The 20,093-nt window shown below is 35.4% G+C and overlaps 1 protein-coding gene across 2 annotated transcripts in view; it reads left to right on the top strand.

Moving 5' to 3' along the window:
* The window catches only part of UNC13C (unc-13 homolog C), a 118,371-nt gene that overhangs the window by 31,742 nt on the left and 66,536 nt on the right, over positions 1–20,093 (top strand). For both annotated transcript variants that reach the window (XM_086848905.1, XM_086848906.1), the window contains exons 6-11: positions 1,924–2,143; positions 6,111–6,338; positions 8,245–8,386; positions 15,171–15,340; positions 16,167–16,282; positions 17,714–17,877. In XM_086848905.1, coding sequence (XP_086705031.1) covers positions 1,924–2,143; positions 6,111–6,338; positions 8,245–8,386; positions 15,171–15,340; positions 16,167–16,282; positions 17,714–17,877 — 1,040 coding nt within the window. The remainder of the gene's footprint in view (positions 1–1,923; positions 2,144–6,110; positions 6,339–8,244; positions 8,387–15,170; positions 15,341–16,166; positions 16,283–17,713; positions 17,878–20,093) is intronic.

Here is a 20,093-nt window from a genome sequence, read left to right on the forward strand (position 1 = left end):
TAAATTCACTTTAGGTTGTTTTAAAGTTTCTTTTCTGGTCCCTGTAACATGGAAGGCAAAAGTGGAGTAATGTTAAAAAATGAGTTCCCCAGAGTTAGGTGGCCAGACTTAGGTTACTATCACAGTTCTTAGGGTCTGCCAAATCAAACTGGTGTACACCTTTGCTTGTTTTCAGGGAAGTTTATTAGGATAAGATAAGAAGCACCCTGGAGAGCAATTCAGTATTTGCTTTAGTCTTTCCTGCTGTATCGGGGTTTTTTCTTAATTCAGTTCTACAGCATTCTCAGATGTGCTCAGATTAAATCTGTGAAATATCTTTAGCCAGGCTTTACAGGATGGATACTGTTTTCAGAAGTAACTACTAACTTCAGTAAGAGCTGTTGCAGCCTAAGCTACCTAACATTTGGTTTTGGTATTTTTTGTGCTTAACTCTCTGAAGCAGTGGCTACCATATGGCTACGTGGTACTGGTTTTCCCATGGTAGCAAAAGTCCTCTGATTGACACTCTGCAACATTATGCAGATATGCACACAAATAGAATATTTTACTTTTATCAGACAATCTATTATTAGCAGAATATCTCACAAGTTTGAGTAGAGATGCAGGTACATAAAACCAAGAATGTCAGCACATTTTTAGACAGGTTAATACCTTTCATTTGACATACAATTGCCACAGCTGGATATTAAAGATAAGGGAGTGTTAACAAATGCTTAACTGAATAAGTTTGGCTTGCTTCCTATACTGTCAGAACTGTGGCAGTGATGTTAAAACAAAAATAGACAAACCACACAAATTCCAAAATCTTATTCCCTTGCTACAGCTGTATAGCCAGCATTAGAGCTCCTTGCATAATATCCACACCAGAGGAGGACAAGGTAGGACAGACAGGCTTTCAGAAATATCCCACTGTGATTTGTTTTATAATGTGGTTTCTTCCTTCTAAAAGAAACAATTATTCACTTATAAGGGAATGAATCTAGAACTTCTAATACATTCATGGCAGTCATGTGCGTGTTTAGTGAACACCCATCCCTAAAAAAGACACAAACAGCCTAAACTTGGTGCCAAGTGCTGCCTTGCAGCTGCTGAGCTCTTCTTATTCCCAATAAATTGCCTGGACCTAGAAGACCAGGATGCCTGAAAAAAAGTTCAAACAAACAATCAAGAGCACTGTGCCCATACAAGCCAAGGTCTGGTGTGCAAAATTACTGGCACTGCTTTGTTTTCATCTTATTAAACACTGAGGAGCTGAGACTGAGGTTGTTACAGTACAATCAGTAAAAAGCCAATAACTGCTCTTGTAATAGAGCTTGTCATGGGTCTTAAACCAAAACAGTCCAAGAAATGGGTTTGGAATTTTGAGAGCATGGATCATTCTTGTCTATAGTAAAAAGCAACTTTGCTTTAAAAATGAAGTAGTAAGTATGCTGTTATAGGAATATAGATAAAATGAAATTTTATGATTTACGATTGGCTTGCTTTTGTTTGATGAGATTATATAGACACTTGGTATTATAGTGTTTTATATAATCATTGGGCATTTTGTGAAGTGTGTCTAAGTCCCTATAGGAAGTATTCAAATATTCAGAATTAATGTTAATTAGCTACTTAAGAAGCCCCAATGAATGTAATGCTGCTTTTTTTTTTCTGCCTCAAATTATAAAAATATATATAAAAGGCTATGTGTTAATTGAGTAACTTGATTGCAACTTTACTGTTTGTGTAATCAGACAACACAGTCATGCAGAGTTCTTTTCAAAGTGTAAAGCAAAATGAGTGAATCAGGATTTTGCAAATTATTTTATGCTTCTATGTATATTCTGATACTTTGTAAAATTTTAAGTGTAAATGGCATATGGTTTAGAAACAGTTCACTTCTGTTAAACAATAAACCTGAAGTTTTTTTTTCTTGTCCAACAGAAAATGCATGTCTTCAAGAAGACCCTGCAGGCTTTGATCTATCCAATATCATCAACTACACCTCATAACTTTGAAATTTGGACAGCTACAACTCCCACATACTGTTATGAATGTGAAGGCCTCCTTTGGGGCATAGCCAGACAAGGCATGAGATGCACTGAATGTGGTGTCAAATGCCATGAGAAGTGCCAAGACCTCCTAAATGCTGACTGTTTGCAGAGTGAGTATTTCATGACAGCTGAAGTGCTGTATTAATTCACACCTTTTGATTTTCTGTGTATGCACAGCAGTTTCTTGAAATGAGGGACCAGATCACCCAAAATCAGTGAAGATGTGTTGCTGCTCCTCAATTGAGAAGCTAGCCAGAAGTTTTATGGAAAACCTACTGTTAGTTTTGTTTTTGTCCTTGAAATCTGTCAAATGTTGCTGGGCATTTACAAAATAATGCTTGCCAGCATTAGTGAATTATTTACCTTCCACTGCCTATGGCAATATCTGGAGTAATTTTTTACTTGACGTAAACTCTCTTTGTTTTACTTAACTCAAAACACAAAAAAGGTCAAAGGAAATATTCAAAAATATTCCTACTACTTACTGTAGTCATATTGATGTGCTATATATTAGTCAAAAATATGGAACAGTAAGTAGGATCTTGTCCCTTCAAAATACTAAACCCTTTATGTGTAAGGGAAAGAAAAATTAGTCAGTAAGCCATTTGGCACTAGAATTAAGGCAAAACAACCTTTGCTTTTTCCTTGCTCAGCTTAGATCCAGCCACCATGCACCATCCTGTGAAAATATATCAGCTGTATTTAAACAGTTCTTAAATTACAACACAATTATTATACGAGATGCTAAGCAATAGAAAATCAAGACCTGCAAGTTTTCTGATATTCTGATTTTGGAATGGAATGGGATTCCATACTCTGGAGTTATTCAACACTGTTCACTGTTGATATGTTCCACAGCTTCTACATGTGGCAAAACTCCATAGATATCAGTTCTACCAGAACTACTCAGTTCTTGGTTCTTTTCACTGTGTTCTCTGTGTGAGAAGCTATCACAAGGGATGGATGCTCAAGGTTTCTACTGCTCAGGAATTAATTAAAATTTCCCACAGCAGCTGACCCCATGGAGAAAAAATCAGTGATGAATTTCTAAATCAAACTCCCTAACTGCTTAATTGTGATTCTGCACTGTGGTTGAAACTAGGCTGTTGTCCCCTGGCTCATACCACCAGCCCCCAAAAAAAAAGCATTAAAAAATTATTCAGAGTGTAATGATGCATTTGATTAATTTTTACACATATGATATTATACAGAATAATAAGTCTGAGAGCTTGCAAAAAATAAGTAAGATTGTCAGTCAGCTGTAGTATGAATGCCTTGAAAACATTGAACATTGAGTCTTAAAAGAGCAAAACCTCTAAAAGACAAATTACAGCTAAAATATTTAACATACATAAGGGATCCCACTCTTCTCATTAGGATGCAAAAGTTTCTGAGCATCCTGTTGTATTTTTTGCAACAGATTAATTGTTCAGTGTTCATAGTATACTACTTTGAAAATTTTGTGTTCCTTGTTTTCCACTGAAAAAATGAATTGACCAACTGGTTAAACCTCTATTTCTGAGAAAGCTGATGCTAACAGTGTCATAAAGTGAAGTATAGTTATTTTTATCATAGTCATCCTTTTGCTCATCTCATAATCATTAGGATGTATTGGCCTTCAAACTTCTGTGATTTATTTTTTTTAATCTATAATGATTTCTAATGTAGACTGTAGAAATTAATTCACATCTCAAGATCTTTAGGGTCAATATATAAACTTGTTCTAAATTAGATTTAGAAAAAAAACAGTAACACTTTCATTAGCTCTCTCATCTTCAACAAGATACCCCTTTCTCGTACTAGGTGCAATATTAAATTAGAATTGATTTCAATCATGTTGAGTTTCTATCAGTCCCTAGGGCAAAAAGAGCTTGTTAACTTCCTGTGCAATGTAAGTTACTCTATTGTCTTAATTAGTTTGATCAATACTGCATGAAAAAAATTGTTGATGGACAGCAGTAGAGGTTGTCAGCAATAGGGGATATAAAACTAGTTGCAATAAATGAGTATAAAGCTGTTTACTTAAAGCAAGTTATATTTTAAAACATATTTCAGTTTTATCTGTGATGTCTCAAAAACAAGCAAGGTATCTAACAGGAATATGTTATTGCCATTCAGATTGTATCCAATATTTATCATTCAGTTATGTTGTATTTCTACTTTTTAAGGAAGGACAGAAAATGAAAAGTTCCCTCCTGCATCTTTTAAGAATGACCTATTGTGTTTCCCATGGCAGCTCAGCAATCATATCTTTTGTAATCAAATATAATTCTCTAAAACTAGAGAATTTTTTAACTGATATTTTGTTTCATGGTGGCACATAATTCTATTTCTACTTGTTCCTAATTTTTCAGTCTGGGTAATTTTAAATCACTAGAATTTTGGTCTTCCATATTCAGAAAGATTAGGTACTCTGACCAAGAGATTTTCAAGATTTCTCAAGATTTAGTAGCCATGGAAAACTCCTTGAAGAAGCCACATAATTCAACCTTCTGGCAGTCTGGGATCACTGCTATCTGGTATTTCAACCCAGGCTTTTCCAGTCTTATAGCACTATGCCTTCCCTCTTTACATCTCTCTCTATATAGATATCAGTTGCCCTCCAATGTGCTAAGAAACCTTCAGACATTGAAAACTGAAGAAAACGAAGCATGTAATATTTGTTTGTAACACTTCACTGAAATCTTAAGCTGAAAGAGGACCCTTTCCAGCTCTATACAGTTGATAATTTCTTCTTTAGTCATTGTGAGCTGAGTGCCTCACCAAAAACTCCTTCATAAAGAACATATTGGTGTTTGACGGTATTGTGAAAAAAGGAACTCTATGCTTCTTCAGTGTTGAAATATCCAAATTATAATTGCACAACATATTGTTCAAAAGTATTTTGTTTTAATTTTGCTAACCCTCTAAAGGTAACAATAATATTTTAATCCTCCCAGGATTTGAGGATGGCTAATTAGATGATGTTTTCATGACTTTTTGGAAGAGTGAAGTACTTCTGTTAATTATAATGATGATTCTGGCATTCAGTGCCACAGGCTTTTGAGTAGTGTTTAACAGCATGAGCCAAAATTCAGCAATGCCTATAGCAAGTGGCAGTGTGTCATTGATTATAAATTTTTTAGTGTTTTTCTATCTTGCTTTATATGTTAATCTCATCAAGAGTTGAAATAGCCTGTTTAGCACCTCAGGAATTCAAATTTTTGCTTCCTACCATTCTGATCATACAAGTCTGATGTTTCTTTTCTCACACTCAACTGCAAGGCTGATCTTCGAGATTTTATCAAGAATATATTGTAGAGGCATTGATCAGAAACTTGTTCCTCTGACAGAAAAAGGTCATTTTATAAGGTGAACTTCACTTTGCTTTTTGGAAGGGCCTCTGAGATCTGTTAGAGAAATCTCTCCAGAGCCCTTCCGAAAAGAACTTTGAACAAGATCTGTAACAGCTTGGTCATCTTAAAATATTTTTTTCTCCAATTTAAACCAATAAATATTGTAGTGGTTACGATGTCCCCACAAAGTTACCTGATTATTTTCTGCCTAACATGCCACCACAGGCTAACACAGTCTAGAAGTATTCTCACACAGATAGTATCTCTTGATCTCTTCTACCACCCTCATATACTTACTGAAATTATCAGTAATGACCATTTTATTGGAGAGGGGAGCCTCTCTGTTCCATACCTGTGATATATTATTTTCTTGGAAAGGTTCTCTTTTCCAGAGACTCTAAGTTTAATACCACAGGTATGGTGTCTAATGATTGAGTTTTGAGATCACAAATTTATGCTTAGTATTCATGTTGAGATGTTTCCATCCGTTGCCACTGATTGGCACCGAATAGTATTGGTTTGATAAATAATTTTATGTATAAAAAGGTGAATATCAACCCTTCATGTTAAACAAAATCAACTTATAATTTTAGATATCACAAAGAATATATACGAAATATTAATTGGGTGAAACGAAAATCTCCTTCAGGTACTGCTGTACCAAGAGCTGACTGGAGATCCCAGAGGGGAGTAAGAAAAAATGAATTTTCCATAACTGTGGTGACCTTTTCTCTCATTTCAGGAGCAGCTGAGAAAAGTTCCAAACATGGTGCAGAAGACAAAACACAGAATATTATTAGTGCTATGAAAGAAAGAATGAAGATTAGAGAGAAAAATAGACCAGAGGTGTTTGAAGTGATCCAGGAAATGTTTAATATTTCTAAAGAAGATTTTGTACAATATACAAAAGCAGCAAAACAAAGTGTTTTGGATGGAACATCCAAATGGTCAGCAAAAATAACTATCACAGGTAATTTTCTTCTGTTCTAAGAGCTCTTTCTTGCCTATTCCCCTGGTTCAGGAGCAAGATTTTTTTATAAGTAGAATTGGACTGTGTGTTCAATTGTATACTTGGTGCCTCTACAAACAGTTGAATTTGTAGGATGCCAACTGCAAGAGTTGAGTTTTAAGTTGCCAAAGCCACTTTATATCCTACTGCTATAGGAAGGAAGATGAGTAAAACCAATGTATCTCCTCTACCTCCTACAAATATCTCCTGTGCTAATGATGAGTTTTTGCTCCAATTGCAAGAGTTAAAGTTCACAAAAAAACAGGCTTTGAATGATTTAAAAAAACACTTGAGTTTGCAATTCCAGATCCCATTGGTTTGAAACTTATTATCCATTCACTTTGCTTGACTACGGGTGTGTTTCATTTTAGTGATGCTGATGTTGCATAATTCTGCTCACTCTGAACATATTCCAGATGGCTTCCAACTGCATTAGCCTGGTTGCTCATGAAGATTTCCAGCTCTGACTTTGACAGTTCAGTTTTTGAATTAAAACCTCATCATAAACAGAGGCTATTCTGAAGGTTGAGAGGTGGTGCATGGAACTCTAAAGAATAATTGTGGAATTTTGGGACCGTCACCAAGCACTAGGGGCATGTTTAATTCATATGTTTATTTTTAATTCTACCTCTTAAGGATACTGAAGGCTGTCTTGTGTTCAGGCCAGTATAATACATACAATTTAATCCTTGAAGACTTTTGCTAGGCTGTCCCTTAATTCTACTGCATAAATAGGAGAGGGATATTTCCTTGCCTTCTAAAAGTTTCCATGTGGGTTTAGAGTGAATGGTGAAGAAAAAATGTTATTTCATTCCTAAGAGTGCTTTCAGAAATTGGATGTGTTAAAGAATAGCAGAATTTTACTTCTTCCTCTGAAGTCAGCACATACAACTGAACCCACACCGAGAGCTGATCTGCAGAGCAAGGTGCCATTTTTAGGTAATCATTCTCCTGAGCACGCCAAGGGAGCTTCATTATCCAAAATGATTGACATTAGAGAATGTTAACAAAATGTTACCACTGAGATGATTTCAATAATATGTACAAAATAACAAAGCCAACTGCTGCTGGATGGTAAGAACCAGAGCAAGCATTTTAGCTGCAGTTCTCTGGCTTTGGTAGGCTGCTTTTGACAGTTCTTTCTCCTGAGATTTCCACTTACATGAATTATGGTGGAAAATCAAATTCTATGTATTTATATTTGTCACTAAATTCATATCTATTAGCTATACACCCACATTAACTCTCATAAAGGATAGCGAATACATAAAGACTTGATTATAATTGATCTGAACTGTCACCCTTTCTGTGGTAGTATAAAAAATATTCTAAAAATCATGCTTCATCTCTTAAAAGAACAAATGACAAATGATAGCCATGCCCATCATGTTTAGTTCCATAAACCACAGGGCAAATTTTTTATATTATTGGAGGTTTTCCTTTGGAAATGTTGGATCTTTGAAGAAATTCTGGAAATTTTTATTTATTTATTGGGGGGCAGGGATTTTTAGGGAACCGTCAGACTCAAGACAAGTTATACAACAATTCCTTGCAATTTTGATTAAACCAAAGTTTGAGAAAAGTATTTGAATTATGCGTGAAAAGTATTTGTTTGGTGCTCAGTAGTGAATCTTTATATTTATTACACTATTAAACTATATTTTAAGATATGATACAGTCCAGAAGGGTAGTTAGACGAGCCTTGTCAGTCTCCAGAGGTACAGACATGGGGAAAATAATGCAGAAACCTTTCCTTCACAAACCCTCACTTTGAGGCCTTTGTTTCCTGTTGCTGTTGTCACTCTCATTTACTCCTTGGCAATAAAGGCTATGAAGGTTAAAGCACATTTCTCTCCTTTTGTCGCAGTTCTTTGTGCTCAGGGCTTACAGGCTAAGGACAAAACCGGCTCAAGTGACCCATATGTTACAGTGCAAGTTGGCAAAAACAAACGAAGAACAAAAACTATTTTTGGAAATTTGAATCCAGTATGGGATGAAAAATTCTATTTGTAAGTATAGAAAATGCTGTTGATATTTTTTTTTTAAAAATCTTCATTTGGGTAATATAACTCTACCAAGTGAAATATGAGCTTAATTTGAAGGTATGCTTTGTCTGTACTATGCATATTCAGAGCAAATTAGAAAGTTTTAAATGGAGAGAGCATCAAAATTTGTGGCTTTATCTGATAGTGATCATGCAGCTTATAAGTAAGTCATCTTTGGGATCTGTTGGTGGTGCCTAATTACTCTTATCTTTAAGGGAACATAAGTAACAGTTTTCATGCTTCAACCTTACACACCAATTATTGTCATTAGAAATGCTTTCCTATGTGTCAGATACTGACCGTGCAAGGTAAACGGGTTTTTATTTGACACTGTGATTCTCTGAGGTGTGACTGGGGAGTTCACTAGTTACTGGTGTGCTCCAGGCATGGGGTTGGTGTGTTTGTAATGTCCATACTTTTAGAATACTGAGTATTGTCTCCAAAAGTCAGATGTGGAGGATATGGTACAATGGCATTGTTTAGCATATTCTCATATTTCTTTCCTCCTGTAAAGACGGGAAAAAGTTGTCTCTGTTCCTATCTACATAAACTGTGCAAACAATTTCTGTGAGGGTTCAGGCATTTGAAATAGAGCCCTGTTTCCTTTGAGAAGGTGCAATGTCATAAGGTTACCTTCTTATTATCTAGGACTTGCCTGGTTTTTGACCAAAACCTGCTACCTCACTGAGGAGAACATTATTGTTTCAGTAGAGTTTGAAAGGGTTTTGGTCCAAGATGCTGCTTCTATTTCTCTGGAAAAGGTACTAGAAAATCTAGCTGAATTAAACAATGAATGCCATTCCTTTCACAGTTCCAAACACTTGTACTAGAATGTACTTGTACTAGAAATGTATAGGTATTTTAGAGAAAACAGACACCTAGAAACTTTTTACGAGCTTCCTCTCTCCAGAAAGCATTTTCTTTTTGAGTTAACTGTGTTACTCTGGTAACAGTTGAAGTGTCATCCATCACTGAATGTCTTTGAGTGACCTAAAGTAGGAGATTAATTACTTTCTTGCATTTTAATCGTAGGGATTGTGTAATGTTAAAAATCGGATGAGTAATTCAGCAAATTTTGTAGGAAGTTTGTTGAATGTAGTTTCTCAAAGATGTGAGCAGGGCTACAATGAAATCCCTGGAAACTTGAAAATATGCTGATCTTTTTTTTCTTTTTTTTTTTTTTCCCAGCACTAAATATTACCAATTATATGCCGCCCTAGGAATAAAATTTATACCCCCCTCCCAAACCTTACCATAGCATGAACCTACTGAGCAACTGTCTTGTACTAAATACATTTTCCAACCTTTTTATAGCACATGTGCTTTCTGAAATAATCTCCCTGGCTTATTTAATGCTTTGGATTTCAACTACAAGAGTATAGGAGAAATTCTAAATTGTATTAAATAAACTATAAATGTTGAACCAGAAGATTAAAATCTAAAGTAGATCAATACAACTATTTAATTGATTCAGGAAGTATTATTTAAATTAGGCTCTATTAGTGGTAATTGATATTTAAATCCTGTTTAAAATCTAATATTAACCATCATTATAACTTTTAAATCATAAAATGCAGAAATAAGATGTCTCAAAAATATTACAATATTATACTTAGCTATACCAAAACATGTTTTTAAATCTTCCCATCTGTTCCAAAACAAGGACTTGGAAAAAACATTGGCTCCCCTCTGTGCATTTGCTCTGCCATACCACATGGAGTGAGGGCAGTGTTCTAGTTCTTAGAACCACACTTAACCCAGATATGATTGCATGGTAACAGTGAGAGAATGTTTCTAACAAAATGTAGTCTGACCCTCTGCTAAAAGGCCATGGGCCACTGGCATAGATTTTAACAGGCTACCTCATGAAGCATAAATAAAATAGAGCTTTTTGGTGCACAAGGTAGAGAAGTAAATAGGCCAGCAGATGTTCATTTAATGAATGCAACATAGGTGCTAAGGGCTTTGATCCTTTCTCCTGGCATTATTAGAAATGAGATAACAGAGAAGTTTTGGAGGCTTTTTCAATGAAACATCAGAGATAGGGGAGTTTCTGTCAATGCCAGAGCAAAGGAAGAGTCCTGCAGCTGTCACCTTCTTTTTCTGGTTGAGTGTGGTGTCTAATACAGGAAAAAGGGACTGCATTCTCTTTTTTTTCTTAATTACAGGAAGATATATTTTGGCTGTATAGTTCTCGGGTTTGTAGAAACCTTTAGATTGATGCACTATAATAAAAGTCTACTCTAATTGTTTTCCTGACTACTTTCAACAGTTGATTGCTAAAATACAGAGAAATCTGTTTTTTCTGACGGTGTTGTCTAGGCTAGTACCATGCCCAAATTGCTCTGCTGACTTTGCAGGTACCACATTTCCTCTGACAATTCAGAAATACCTCAGATACAATTGTATAATACAGAGGTCTTTCAAATAACTGGATGATTATTTACAATATTTATTTTTCCTATTTTGGCTGCCACTAAGACAGCGTAAGGGCTCTAATAAATACCTTCATTGGATTGATACTGCTACCTTCAGTGCATGAAAACATTTGTTCAAACTGATTTCAGTCATCCAGCTGTAGATGTTCTTTCTTTAGAGTTACTTTAAGGCTGAGAACCCACACATTTATTTTGAAATAAATTATTAGTGGATTCATTTAAAGCAATATTTACTGTCAGTGGCCAAAAGGGCTTCACCGAAGTCCCTTTCAGCTGTTATTTTATACTTATACTATTCTTGATCTGCTGAACTGGCTTTTAAAAAACATGGTCTTCACTGTACCTAAAGATAACATGATTGGTTAACTGATTAAATGGTGCTCCATTTTCCAGTCATATCTCAACACAGTTTTGCCAGAATTGTTGAAATAGCTCAAGGACTGCCTTCTAAGCAAGAGTATATTACAAAGAATTATATTACATTAAACAAATTGAGTAATAAAACCTACACATTAGTTTACTAGATTCATCCATTCTGAAAATTCTTCAGTAATCAGCCAAATTTCTGAGAGACATTCTGCTAATTAAAATAACTGTATCTCACAGCCTCAGCCCAAATCAAGAGAGCAGAACCACCTCTAAGAAGCAATTGCAATGATAAATTGTGTGCTCAGTGATAATGTTTTTCTAAGTACAACGTGCATGGTCTGAGACTTTTTTTCAAACTGCTGTCAATCCAGATTAATTTTATACAACTCTTTTTTTGTTATGACAGAGTAAAAATAATGCAAGAAAAAGCATAATTAGTCTCATTCTACTTTATCAGAAAGCATGGCCCGTGACAACACTGCTAAAGAATTGGGACTGTCCAGACTAGAGAAGAGACAAGTAGTGGAGGTAAGGATGTCTTTAAACACATCCTTTCTCCTGCAAAGAGGAAAGGAATAATCTATTTTCCATGCTTACTGTTATAGTAGAACAAGAAGTAATAGCCACAAATTACATTTAGAGAGGTTTAAACCACACTTCAGAAAAGTTTTGCCAATAGTGGGATTAATGAAGATCTGGAAGAGATTTCATGAGGGACCATGGAACTGTCTGTGAACACCTAAGAACAAAGTGGAATGGTATGGATCTGATTCTGGCTTGCACTAATGGCAATAATAATAAACATGAGGGACAATAATAGCAATAAGTGGCTTCCTGAACTTACTGATGGTACCACGGCATCACTTAGTTGTCATTTTAACACTGGTAGCAGATGTCATAGAGGAGATGTACAATCAGGTCATGCCAGTGCATCTAACACTAAATTTACATTGGGGTTCTGTTGTAAAGATACTTTATTATACAGCTTTATTACTCTAGCCCTTAGACTAAGCTGGAATTCTGTGAGGATTATTTCATGTCTGTGTGGCATTCTGGAAATGCAGAAGTAATGTAGTGTCACCAGATTGTTGGTAAATTATTAAAACTGTCTCTTCTGTCTTGCATCTCTGAATAGACTGCAGCTTCTCTAGTTTTCAGAAGTATCAGTACGTTCATTCTTTGAGTAGTAGAGAACAATTCATGCCTCATCTTCCTGTATCACACTTCTGTGAATGCTTTTACTGAGCATATAAAACACAGCGGCTAGAAGAGAAACACTGAAACTAGCATATGTTGTCTAGCCTTTAATTCCCTGGGCTGATTATCCTGGAGTAAACAAAAGTAGGAATTCCACCCAGAGCTTCTGGACAGATGTTAGCAGTGACTAAAGCAGAACATGCATGTCATTACATAGGGCTGCTTCTGAGTCTGGGCAGGTAAGTAGGATCATTCAGAGACAGCTCTGTAACTTCAGCAGTAAATCTCCCTGCAGTCACATTGCCACAGGGCAGGCCAGGAGGAAATGTTTGCTCATCCACTCTTCAGTATTTAAACACAAATCCATGCTATTTTTGTGATCTTGCACAGGAACATTACAAACATACAGCTGACTCTGTGCTGAAGTTTTGACGCAAAGAAGAACACGAGTTAACACATTGGTTCTGCCAGGTCTCGCCATGTTTCACTAACCTAGAGATTAGTTTAAAGATTAAAGGAAAAAAGGATGTTGTGGACAACTGAGGATATCAGGGAACAGTACAGTCATCTTGACCATCTGAATAAATGTTTCTTAATCAGCTAAGTGTATATCAGAGGGAAATTTGTGTTGTCTCATGAGAATAAAAATATGCTTGTGCTGAAGTACACAGTGACTTTTTATATGCAGCATCTGCCAGAGAATCAAAGCAGGAATATGATTTCTATTTAAAGCACAGGTATGGTGATGAGGATCACATAAACACATAAATATCTGTCACCTCACCAGTGACAGATATACATCGCTACAGAAATCCCCTGTCAGTTATTTCTGTTGGGTGCACAGCTAAATGCAATTCAGGACTTCAGCAATGTTACACAGTAACTTAGAGCTACATTTCAGGAGAATTTAATGGTTTCTGGGTTTAGGCTTGTTTCTTAAGTGATCTTCATTTGATCCATCTCTATCTTCCTATATGTTGTATGTCCTTGCCAATAGCTTTTGAATTTTGTGATCAGTCAATCAGAGAAATTTCACAGAGTGCCAAATAGCATGTCTATCCTGTTCTTTGAAAATATGTGGTCAGAGAGAGATGAGATCCTGACTGTCCTCAGTATGAGCTCACCCCATAACAGATACCAGGAGTTCAAGAGGTGATTTATGAATACTCCCACTATTCAATAGGTGACTGTGGTTGGTAGGATGTCAGGGAAGCCAGTTTTAAGACAAAAGGAAACTGCATTTTATTAATTTTGCTAATCACAGAAAAATGTGCATTTTAATTACCAGAATTATATACGAGTTAAAATCTGGAATACAGAGAGAAGGATTTCTGTGATTCTGAATGATGTCACAGTGTGGTAGAGTAAAGGCTGTGCATGCCATTTTTAGTGTCTGATTGGCCTTGACAGTAATAATACCATTTACAGCACTTTATACTTTCAAAGCCCATTACCACCACTAATTAATTCTTAGAATACCCCTGAGGGGTGCTGCTTGGAAGATAAGTTGGAGTATTACTGTTTTAACACTGAAAACAGAGACATATCACTAAGCAGGGATAGTGTCTGGAATAGAATTTAAGTAAAAACTCTTAATCAAGCGTCAAAGTAAGGCCCTGCTGAAGATGAAAATTTGCTGCTATGCTTCAGAGTCATATTTAAAGTTAAAAAAAGATATGTAATATATAAAATATTTGTGTAGCACTAGTGAATGGATATTAAAAACATCCTTCATATGGATGCATGGGTATAGAATGGATTTAACTGATGTCAGCTCTGTACAAGTCAAACATCAGCAGAAAGCTTTTCACTAACCCAAACCTCTGCAATCAGTGTTGGGATGCTCCAGTAGAATGATCAAAAGCCCTCACCAGCGAATAGCAAACAGTCCTCATTGTGCCTTATCAGAATAAGCAGTAATAGAGTTTCTTTTCAATCTCTGTGTACATAAATGCAGGGTGCAACTGGGAGTAAAAATTTTTAACCACTGTGTACTCTACAGATTGCAAGTGAAGCCACCTCATTCCCTCATCCATGCAGCAGTTTCTTAAATCCACTCAACCCAGGAGGGGTTAGTAAGCCACTTCAATTTACAAGAACTTTTTTAGAACATGGCCTGGTCCCTACTCTTTCTCCTTACCAGGGAATGGAGGTCTTGAGAAACATTAATGTATCTTTTAAAAAAAGCAGCTTAATTTCCTGGGCTTTTCTGATTGCTTTTCTTTTCTTGCTGGGATGTTTGTGCATACTTCTTGGTTTTTTACAAAAGCGTCCTGACACACACTGGAGATATTCTTTAATTTTTTTCTTGCTTTTTGTATTATTCCAGACTACTACTTTGGTAGTTCACTGTATGTACTACATGGTATTCCTAAGCAAACAAACCTGACCTAACTGTATCTTTCCTAAGATATTTGTTAAATAATAGCATGAAGAAATATGAATCTCAAATTGAAAATTTTAATGAGCAGTTATTGACATTCCTAAATACCGTTTCTATGTATATATAATTCAATCAAGTTATTCTGTTTATATATAGTAATTCTCATTTATATAGTAATTTTAGTTTTGTCCTTAGCAATCTGGGATGGTCTCTTATACCTCTGGATGTTGCAGTTTGTGCTTTGACATTTGGTGCAGTTAAGCAAGTGTGTGGAGATTGAATTTAATGAATTAGACAGCAGTACAGAGTAAGATAGTTTATATATAAACTCATATTTTGTGTTTTATATTTTTTTTTCCAGTGAATGTCATAACTCCACAGACAGAATAAAAGTAAGAGTATGGGATGAAGATGATGATATCAAATCTAGAGTAAAACAGCATTTCAAAAAGGAATCAGATGACTTTCTCGGGCAAACAATCATTGAAGTAAGAACACTGAGTGGAGAAATGGATGTATGGTATAATTTAGGTATGATTCTTACTGATTTTTCCAAACAAATTTAGTTAGAGTCTTACTGTCTTTAACTTTGTGGCTTCGAAATATGTAGCTTTGGTACCAATGTATAACTTCTAAAATATAAAACATTACAGGTTGATTTAAAAATGAAAACTAGAACCCTCACTGCCCCCTGTGTCACTGGCAGGGAAAGAGTAGAGAAAATCAGGATTGAAGTAAACCTGTGAAGAAGGGATGGGTGAGGGGAAGGTGTGTTTTATCATCTGGGTTTTATTTTTCTACTCTGATGTCACTGGTAACAAATTGATTTTCACTTAAGTTGAGCTGGTTTTGGCCATGGAAGTAATTGGTGAGTGATCTGCTTCCCATCCTTCTCTTGACCCATGAGGCTTTCATGAGATTTTCTACCCCCTGTCCAGCAGAGGAAGGGAGGTGATAGAGCAGCTTTGGTGGGCATCTACCAGAATCAACACATCATGCCAGGTTGTTGGTAAAGTCTTCATAACTAAAGGAAAATAACAATACTTAATACAGCTATCAGGTAGAAAATTCAAGTAATTTCAGTTGAAAAGCAGAAAGTAGTAAATAAATAGCTGTGCAGCCTTGTTTGGATATGGCAGATAAAATAAGATTTTTACTTCATAGTTAGATATTCTATTTTGTGGACTGAACATGAGGTACTAAAAAACCTAAACTAAAAAACTGAAAAAAATTCTTGTCTTCAACAACAGGACTTCCTGGCTTTAAAAAGATTAAACCAGAATGATTTATGAAAGCTTTTCATATGACATACATGTGCTCTTGGCAGTTACTAATGTATTCTTTTTCCACTCTTCAGAAAAGCGAACAGATAAATCGGCTGTCTCTGGTGCCATTAGACTGAAAATCAATGTTGAAATTGAAGGAGAGGAGAAAGTTGCTCCCTATCATGTGCAGTACACCTGTCTACATGAGGTATGTTGGAGAAATTATAGTATACAGTATAGAAATTACTGTTCAGTTGTTGCACAGATAAGGAAAAAAGCCTACAAAACATTAGAACACTGAAACAAATAACTGCTGCTGTACTTCAGGACAACTTTATTTTGGATTTCCCATTCTGTATTGCTCAGGAAGTATCAGGTTAAGAGGCAAGGGCAGAATAAGACCAACAAAGAGATTGTTCCTGCCAAGAGGTGTTAGAAAGAGGTTGAGCCAGATAAACTCTCCTTCTACTGTTTTTGGTTTAGCACTTTGATATATAATTGCTAACATCAGAAATATACAAACATTTCTATATATATTACAGAAGTATACTGTAAAGGAGTACCTCTGTTTTACAGTAATTCATATTTTGGAGAGTGAGAAAAAGGAGAGTAAGACAAAGATATTATAATACCTAATTTTCCTTTCATCTGGTTTGCTTTTGTCGACATTGAAAAAAATCACTGATAAATAGGTGTGTCTTCTGAAAGATTTTCCTTGTAATTGATTACCCTTCCTTCAAATAGTGATCCATGTAGAAATTCTATTCTGGAAATAAAAGTAGTTTCTGCAAGCTGATAACTAAGATATGTCTGAAAGTTCACCGCTAACATGTTACCACAAAAACCATTGTTCACCACTCGTAAAATCAGATATTTAGGGCATTTCTGCTGATAGATTTTAACCTGAAATTGCAAATGTTGGACCTATGAAGTAAATGACAATATTCAATGCTGTAAGATAATACAAGAGACAGTTATGAGCTAATTAGCAAAACTGAAAGTATTTTGAAGTTTTAGGGGTTTTTTTTCAATCACTGAAAATAGGAAATAAAATGTGTTGGATATTGTAGGTTCATATGGAGTTGTGGATTTTGTGGATACATATGCAGCTAGGCAATCTGAGAAGCATTCAATGCCATGAATGTCAAATCCTAGCTTTGCCCCCAAGGGTGCTAAATCTAAGCTTTATTGCACACCTTGCACAACTTGAGGGGCACCTACAGTATTCCTGTTAGCTCCCTGTAACTTAAGAACTTAAGTAATAAATTTGAAATTTATTGGTCACAGATAAAATTCAAATTGAAACGCTCTGTAATAACTATTACAACATCACTATTTCATTCATTAACAAGGGCATATAACAGAGAAGTTTCTGCACTATTTTATGTTGCAGTCCTTCTGTGCCAGTAAATGGACAGGACTTTATATCAAGGAGATACAATGTGCTAAATCACAAGTCTGCTGACTGGTTGGAGGCAGTCTTTGGAAAAATAAATAATTAAAAAATGGACTAACACTTAACATATTGATGGTGTATGATGATGATGATATATGTAGGATGAGGATATATGTAGGATGTATTTTTTGGAATACTTCTTGACAGCCAAAATTTCATGTCCAGAGTATTTTTTACCTTTAGAATCTGTTCCATTACTTGACGGAAGTCAAGTCTAACGGTGTGGTGAAGATCCCTGAAGTGAAGGGGGATGAGGCCTGGAAGGTGTACTTCGATGACGCTGCCCAAGAAATTGTGGATGAGTTTGCAATGCGCTACGGAATTGAATACATTTATCAAGCTATGACGTAAGTATTATCATGGCTGGCTTTCTGCTTTGCTGTCAACAGTGTGTTTGAGGGAATTTCAAGCCTCTGTGATTTCATTCACAGTTTCTCTTCCATTCATGACTTAAAATTCTTATCATTTTTGTACATCTGATTCTCATTGAAGTGCTTCTCATCTGCAGTGGCTTTAAAATATAAGCATTTTATAAGCTGTTACTGGTATTACTGCTAATGCATTCCTTAATCCTTACGATACTGATACATAGCACAGTTCAGAAAGACTTGTAGTGTTCCAGATGCAACAGGACTAGGGTTTCACAAGCTCTCTACTCTTTCCCAGGACTACAGAGCAGCAGTGGCTATAGTGGGCTTACATAGTATACGTAAATAATTAGTGCAAACCATTTTTAACAGTACTGAGACCTATTTCTACATCATCCATTCTGAAGTAGCTGTCTGAACACCTTAGAACACAGCACCATATAGCTCAGAGGCCTGGAGACATGAGAAATCGATCACATGTTCTCAGTTTATCCAGTGAAATGTTTTCTGGTGAAAAGGACTATATTCTGCTGGAGCTGTAGAAAAGCAGGGAACTCCAAATGCGTTCACTAAATAAAAAAATCCAGATTTTATATTCTATTTTATAGAAGCCTGATATTGTGGAATTTTTAATCAGAACATCTCTCATTTTTTTGCATTTCTTTATGTCCTAAAAAGAAGAGTCTTCTAGTAAGTATGAAAGTACATAAAAATCTGAAGTTTTCTTTTTATTGCAGAATATAATGACACCACCTGCTATTGCAATGAGCTTGTCTTTCACTTAATGTAGCAGTCTGTGAATTATTGTATTGTTCATCTAATAGAAGAGTAGGGAATGTATTTTGTACTACATGAATTTTTAATGATCTTTCTTCAAGGATAATTAATGAAACTTTAGATTTCTTCTTTTTTATATTTAAACTACATATGAAAGAATTCATGTGTTGACTTTCATGAGTATTTGTGTTTCTGTGTTTAATTTCTCTGTAACTCTGTATGATTGTTGCCATTTATTAACTTATCCCGGTACTGTAGTTTTATAACTTTTTTTTAAAATGGCATGGCATTTTTTTCCAAAATGTTAGAGATAGAGTTATTCCTGCTGTGTGTGTCAAAATGAATTCGAGGTTTGAGAAGAAATTAATTGTTAAGAGTTATTAATGCCAAAGGAGGCCTGTCATGGCAATTTGCATAAGAAATAAAGGGCTGATTTAGCATTAGTTTTGCCTCAACTGTAGCCTCAGTAGTTGATTATTTCAATATAACATGACTATATTTTTGAAAGATAACCTTAACTGTAAAATTATTTTGACTTATGCTTTTCTTCATCTCTGGATATATTCATGTACTGCAAAATTCCCCAGAAAAAGTTTGAAACTAGTTTTAGAAATTCAGATGTTGCAAAAGTCAGCATTGCAAAAATAGCAATGTAACTGATGTGAGTATATAAAATTTTGTACGTAAAAGTGGAAGAAATTGACAGGTTATATTTTTATATAAAGAGGATACCTTCTTTTTATCTCAGTAAATAACATGATGTACAGATATTCATGAAAAGTTAGAAAATTTCTAACATGGAGCTGGGCAATTACTCCAACACTTTTTTCAGGAGTCTTTACTCAAAAATTCTAACCAAGTAATTTCATGTTAGTTGACCTATTTTACCTTGTCCTCTTTTTGTTCTTGCTTTCTTCTATACCTTTTCCCCCAAATTTTCTTCATGTTATTGACTGCAAACCTGGTATCTGAAAGCAAATGTAATGAGAAAGCAAATTCAATATCTGTAGTCACAAGAAATGAAAGTTAAGATTTTGTTGCCCGCATACCCACATCCTTTTATATTTCAAAATGTTGCATATCAATAATTAGCACTGCCTTTTTGAGGAGACATCCCCAGCCTGTTTTAGTTAGGAATAAAATTAGTGATTAATGCAATCTCAAGTAATACTTGACCAAGAATAGATATTCATATACGTTGTTTTGCTGATTCATCTGCAGACACCTCTCAGAGAATTCAGACTTTGGAGAGAAGAGTAGTGAAGACACTAAGTATGTCTGTCATGAGGAATTTTCTTTTGGACTATTATCTGCTGGTTTTATTTCTTTTTATGAGATTACCTTTTTCTTCTGGAACAGTTTTAGTGGCTGGAAGAAAATGTACAGCTTCTTGATTTGGAAAATAGAATTATCAGATT

Source organism: Cyanistes caeruleus, chromosome 13 (genome assembly GCF_971803275.1).
Source record: "Cyanistes caeruleus chromosome 13, bCyaCae1.hap1.1, whole genome shotgun sequence".
NCBI classification, from domain to species: domain Eukaryota; kingdom Metazoa; phylum Chordata; class Aves; order Passeriformes; family Paridae; genus Cyanistes; species Cyanistes caeruleus.